This window comes from Brassica oleracea, chromosome C4 (genome assembly GCF_000695525.1).
Source record: "Brassica oleracea var. oleracea cultivar TO1000 chromosome C4, BOL, whole genome shotgun sequence".
Taxonomy (NCBI): Eukaryota; Viridiplantae; Streptophyta; class Magnoliopsida; order Brassicales; family Brassicaceae; genus Brassica; species Brassica oleracea.
In genome coordinates, this window is record NC_027751.1 from 49,067,629 (window position 1) to 49,073,970 (window position 6,342).

General features: G+C 33.1%; 1 protein-coding gene across 1 annotated transcript in view; it reads right to left on the reverse strand.

The window, feature by feature from the left end:
• LOC106337296 (HVA22-like protein j) overlaps positions 1-960 on the reverse strand; it is a 2,180-nt gene extending 1,220 nt beyond the window's left edge. The window contains exons 1-4 of the mRNA XM_013776384.1: positions 852-960; positions 693-749; positions 478-576; positions 98-154 (exon numbers count right to left, since the gene is read on the reverse strand). Coding sequence (XP_013631838.1) covers positions 98-154; positions 478-576; positions 693-724 — 188 coding nt within the window. The 5' untranslated portion in view covers positions 725-749; positions 852-960. The remainder of the gene's footprint in view (positions 1-97; positions 155-477; positions 577-692; positions 750-851) is intronic.
• Positions 961-6,342: the final 5,382 nt, after the last annotated feature.

Genomic DNA, 6,342 nt, shown 5'->3' on the forward strand with positions numbered 1-6,342 from the left:
AAAAAAAAAAAAAAAAAATTGCATGTGCCAATTATTTAATAAAATTTAGATATTAAAGAAAACAGATGAATTAGGACTTGAATAAGATATTTCTTACCATGAGATAAATATATCGCCAACCCTCTCGAACGATGAAATTAGCGCCAACAATATCCTAATTATTCAAACACAAATGATTAGTAAATTAACATTTTTTCTCTCTCTTTCAAGTAGATATTGATATTATCATATTAAATCATACATTAAGACGTGCATACCATATATTGAGATCTCAATCATATATCCTAATAAAATTGTAGGCATTGCTTCCCAAATTGCATATATAATAATCGTTCGCAACCAAATACATTTTTAAAAAATTGTTTAGGTATTTGACTTCAAACAACACTAAGCTTATATTTGTTTTGGTCTTTAGATTTTTTAAAGGTTAACATAAAATCAATTATATGAATGTTAAAGGATGATATTTGTAAATACCAGTATTGACACCAGAATCTGAGTTCCTCGATATCAACTTTGTTCTTCTCCACCGTTTTGTAGCATTCAAAAGCTGGGTATGTGTACCCTAATATCAATCTGCAATCATCACCACTTTTATTATAAGATACATACATACATTAACCTATTTAAAACAACAAAGTATGATGAATGAAATGGATAACAAAAAACAAGTATGGTAGGGCAGGACATACACAAGGAGCCTGATGATGAAATCTCCCAACATCTTCGACCAAATCAAGAATTATATCCTGCTTATACAACATCGCAAACATGACAGAACTGGTTCAGCGTTCTTATATAAACCAGATGGATGATTCATATTAGGGCATAATAGATAAATGCTTACGAACCTGTTGAAGAAGATCAAAGACGTTAGGAAGATCTCGTCTTCGTATGGATTCTTGAACGTCTGAAGAAGAATGAATGGACTTATTTTTTTCCCCGTGGAACCCAGAAGGATCAAAGCTCCAAATGAGATCAAACTATGTTTTTATATATATGAGATGCTTATGAAACGCGTGAGTTCTATAATTGGAATAAATCGTGGTTTGATTGTCTCAAAATTCGTTTAGAACAAATCAAAGAGAGAAAAAAAGTAAACGGTTTGTAGCTTCTTGCCACATACGCTACTCGAATCTTGGGGGTACGAGGAACGGGTTTGCCGTTTGACCGTTATCTCTGATATTTGTTTAAAAGGTTATTCTCATAATTTACATTGCTGAACAATATTTTTTTCAACAACTATTTTATTTATATAAGAAATATTGGCCAGAACGTCAAACAAATTTACAAATACATTCTTCCTGCCCTTGAAAAGGAGTTTAAATTCTATAACATACTATAAATTCACGTTTAAACAAGATATACTATCAAATTCGAAATCCTTTGAAATTCCATCTAATCGTTTTTTTTAATCGAGTGTGCCATTTTGAAGCAATCTTAGTATTCATTATTTAGACAAATTTATATCAAAAAGGAAATTTTCTAGGCAGAAACAGACTCAATGCTTCAACGGGACAAACAAGAACGTAAGTACCAAAACTGTTTACAGACAAGTGATTACATCACACCATAGAATACAATTTACAACCAACCCAAAACCAAATATATATACTATATCAAGCAAATTTTGCACCATTACTTAATTGGGATATATTTTAGTTCCTACCATTTAGGTAGGTTTTAAACATGTTGCATGTAATTGTGGAATCACCAACTACTCTCCAGATGTTCCAAACAACAAATTACATAAATCAAACCAATCAAACATAAGTAGATTAATCAACTAATATCAAATCAACAAAAATTATACTTTGTCAAAGAAATTAGAAAACAGGAATTTTATTCCAAATCATACACTAACTAAGGTAAAAAAAAAAGACTGACGATCGAAGAAATCAAAGAGGAAAGAAATTTGTGAAAGATGCTTTGGAAATCATCTTGGCAAAGTGGTAGGAACCAAATGTAGATCCGTAAGGAGATCTGGCATCACTGATTTTGCAGGTAATATATTTTCAATGTAGTACATCAGATTTAGTATGTCATTAAGGAATCAGAAGATGGTGCTTGGCTTATTTACTTTTCGAATATCAAAGTGGAAAAATATTTATGCCATGGTTAACAAAGCATGTTATATTTTCATGCGGAAGTGTATGGATGGATTACGATGTAACAAATGGATCACATCCAATAATTTTAAATTAACATAAAACTTTTGAGCACAATAGATTACAATCAAGAACTAGATCATAGACCAAAATCGAAAATGTAGAGTTAGCAAATTAGTCTACTATATGGATGAATTAGTTAGCCTCGTGTTATTACTTTTATAATTTCAAATTCTTAAAATTATATTTGTTGTTAATTTATATTTCATGTACTTGTTAACCTGCATGTTTGATATTAATAAAGTTCTAATTATTTGCGGGAAAGGAAAGTAAATTTTTTTTTGGAAAACTAGACAAAAAAAAGACAAGATCCTAATTCTTAAGAATATCACTAATCACACTCCATATTTTACTCCAAAATAAAGTGAGAGCTAGAGATGCTCCAACTGCCTAAAAACTGGAAAGTGTAAGAGGAACTATGGCCTTTGGGCTTAAATCAGACTGACTAGCAAATAAGTATATGAGATCATCTAAAGGCTATTTATCAAGCTCATAAAAGGCCTGGAACAAGTCCACTGAAACAAGTATTACCCAGAAGGTATTTTAGATCTAACTTTAATTGACAACTTCGTCTATACTTTATAAACATGGTTTTGGAAAATAAGTGAAATTAACCTATTTTGTTGAAAGTCTATGCAAGATTATTTGCACCTCTTTGATTTTGTTACTCAATGCTAAATAGGAAGGTTATTAATTTCCAAATTAGTCGTTTTAGGAAATATGTTAGTGATTTTTCTGTTTCAATATTTTTACATTTTTCATCAAAATTGAGAAACAATTTGAAATATTATATGTAGGTAGTATATGTTATACTAGTATTGGTCCCATGCTACGCATAAGAGTATTTTTTGCTTACAAATAAAAGTAAAATAAATTTTCAATTACATATAAGTATATAACTGAAAATGACATGTACATATAACTTTGATTTATCAGGAGATAAGTATTAACACATTAACTATAAACATATAAAGTAAATTAGATTTGCTTAAATTTTGTTAAATTTATCTTAATTAGCTTGTTGGATATAAATATTAGTTTGAAGCTTTCATGTTTTACTTTTATGTCTTGTTCTTTTTTTCAATATTTTCCTCATTCTTAACATGTAATCTATGCTTCTTAGTTTATTACATCTAGTCATTTATTTAGTATCTCTATCTGTAAACAGTAAGAATCATATGTAACAGAGAAACATCATATCATGAAAACCAATCAAGAGGTAAAATAATCAAGTTATCAAAGTTGCTACTAACATCTAGCTGCTACTACAAACAAAGTTACTGAAAGAACTGCAATAATACAAATACGTAGCTGCTACTAAATACCTATGTTAATTTTGTCTTAGAATTTAAGCAGCTTTCCAATGGAGTACTGATTTTGCCATCTTAAACAGGTTGTGTTGCTCTTGTCCTAATTGTACATAAACAAACTTTTTACTGAATATCTGAAACATTAAAACTCTAAAGAAGTATCAAAGTACTCACCATAGTCTGAAGGATGTTTTCAATCTATTGTACAAGAAGAAAACAATATATTTATGTCGATCCTTTCGTGGTGAATTAGAGGAAGGGTATTCACCTTTTATCCAAAGCCTTCTAATCCCACCACGTCTTCTTTCTATCTTCCTCCTTTTTTTGTCCAAAATCTCTTTGTTTCTGGTTGAATATCTCCAGCAATGCAAATCTACCAAATTTACTCTAGAACCTTCCAAGCCTTAAACTGGTTTTGATAAAGAATTGTAGTGCTCTCCAGAAGCCAATGAAACCGTAGAAAGAAAGGGAATATGGGTTGTTGGCATCTGTTTTCTACGGCTCAAATTATTGATTAGAATTTTGAAACTTAAACCTTTTAATTTTGGTTTTGATCGATGAGAGTTTCTCAGATGCTTGTTGCCAGATCTGAAAAATATATAAGTATGGAAAAGAGATCATGGGCAAAGGAGAAAGATCGTGGATTCGTGAGATTTGTATCTAGAAACCATTAGTTAGTTATTTTTTTCCAACTATTATTCTTTCAGTTGATTTTTTTTTAATTCTGCAAATAGAAATTAGAATTTGATTGGTGAAACGACTTGCTTAAGGGATATCTACTTAGAAGTTGATCTCCAACTTAAAGACTATACCTAATCCTCTCCCCAACTTATAAGGAATCAAATAGGAACATACTAGTTATATTAACATTATTCTATGGACAAAAAATTCATAAGATGAATTGATTGAAGATAGCTGAGCAACAAGCTACTCTTAATCAGCTACGTCTAGTAATGTCAAATGGGCGGGCTATAAATGGGTGGCCCGTGTCCAAATAGATATGGTCCGAAATGGACAGACCCATATTGAACCATAAATATTTTTTGTCCAAATGGGTGAGCCCAACTACATACATGGCCAAATTTGGGTTTAACCAGTTGGGCAATAGACGGCACAATAAGCTTAAATGTCTAGGGTTAAGAAATTGGGGGAAAACACGATTTCCTTTTTTTTCCCCGTCTCCTGCGATTCTTCTTCTTCTGAACTTGTGAACTTGTGAACTGATGTATTTTCACTTTTCAATGTTGTGTGAACTTGTGTCTTTTTTTATCACTTTGAACTTATCTTTTGAATTTATCTTGTGTTTTTTATAACTTTGAAACATGAAGTTGAAAACACACAAGTATATCATATTTATAAATCTTTTGAACTGTATATGACATCTTTAAAATTGAAAAACTTAAGAATTTTTGCATCTTTAGAACTGAAATATATTGTTTACATTAAGTGGGCACATGGACCGTCCATGGATAACCCAACAAATCATGGTCCTATTTGGTTATGGTCTCATTTGGACATGGTCCTATTTGGGCTTCGACCAAAAATGTCCAGCAAAAAACTGAAGCCCATTCGGACACACCCAAACCCGCCCAATCCGCCCAATTGACATCTCTATATAACATGTATCATTTGCCGTAAGTGTACAAGACTAGTTATATGCTAAATCAAAATCAAAACCATGAAAGAAAGCAAGGACTTTACATTGACTGGCCAGGGAAAACGAAAAATGGTTAACAAGCTGGTATCTCTCCATGTCAAAATCTCTAACTCCAAAGTCATTATTTGAGGCGGTAAAATGAAGGGCGCCACTATGAACCGAAGACCAAAAACTAAAGTTAGAAGCAGTGACTCTTTAACAATTTTATGTGGACCTCTTCAGGAAAAGACGAGGAAAAAACCTGGGTTTGTTGTAGATCTCAATAGCATTGGTGATAACATTATCATCATATGTCGTACGAGAGCAAAAGCTGACGCCCGGTCTATCAAGATGCTGAAACCAATGTGGAAAAGTAGATACAGATGAAGCTTGTCAATGAGAATGCATGTAAAGAAAACGTGACTAATCGTTAATCAATATATCTAGAGTCTTAAACCTTGCAGATAAGTTCTCCTTGAAATCCACCAGCAACTAGAAAGTCGTCTTTTACTGCAAATGTACTCACTTGAGTCTGTGTAAATCCTTCCAGCAAACTCCCTGGATGTTTCTAAACGAGAAAAAAACAACAACTCAGAATCAAACAAACATATAGTTACATCTAAGTAGAACTTGACATTTTGGTAAAAACCCAACCTCGGATGGTCAACATGACTGTTGGAGATGAATTTAGCATTCTCCCACAAGGCCCATCGGTTAATAAGATTCGGACCAACTCTATCAGGAGACTAACCGGGATCTAACCTGACGATCAACGTTAGAGTTCGAGCTCTTGGCCTCGCGATCGACTGGATCAGTGTCGGTCCACCAAGCCATCGCTCGATCGACTCAGCCTCACGATCGAATGACCGACCAGATCAGTGTCGGCCCATCAAGCCATCGCTCGGCTGGAAAGCCCATGAAACAACAATTTAAGCCCAAACTGCTATGGCGAATGAGTGACAGACGGGTATTGCCTATAAAAGGAAAACAAATGGGAAGAAGAAGAGGATCCGAAAACAGACACTAAGAGATGGACGGCAAGATCTAGGGTTTACAACCGATCACCTTGCTTAGTGTTTCCGTCGGAGTCTTTCAACAAAGCTCTGACCTTTTCCTTCTTTCCCTAATCTCTTTGTAATCTCGTTCGTTTATCTCATATTGTGAATAAAACATCTTTGTAAGACCCACAAAACCGAATTCATTTTACTATCATTCGATCTACCAAACT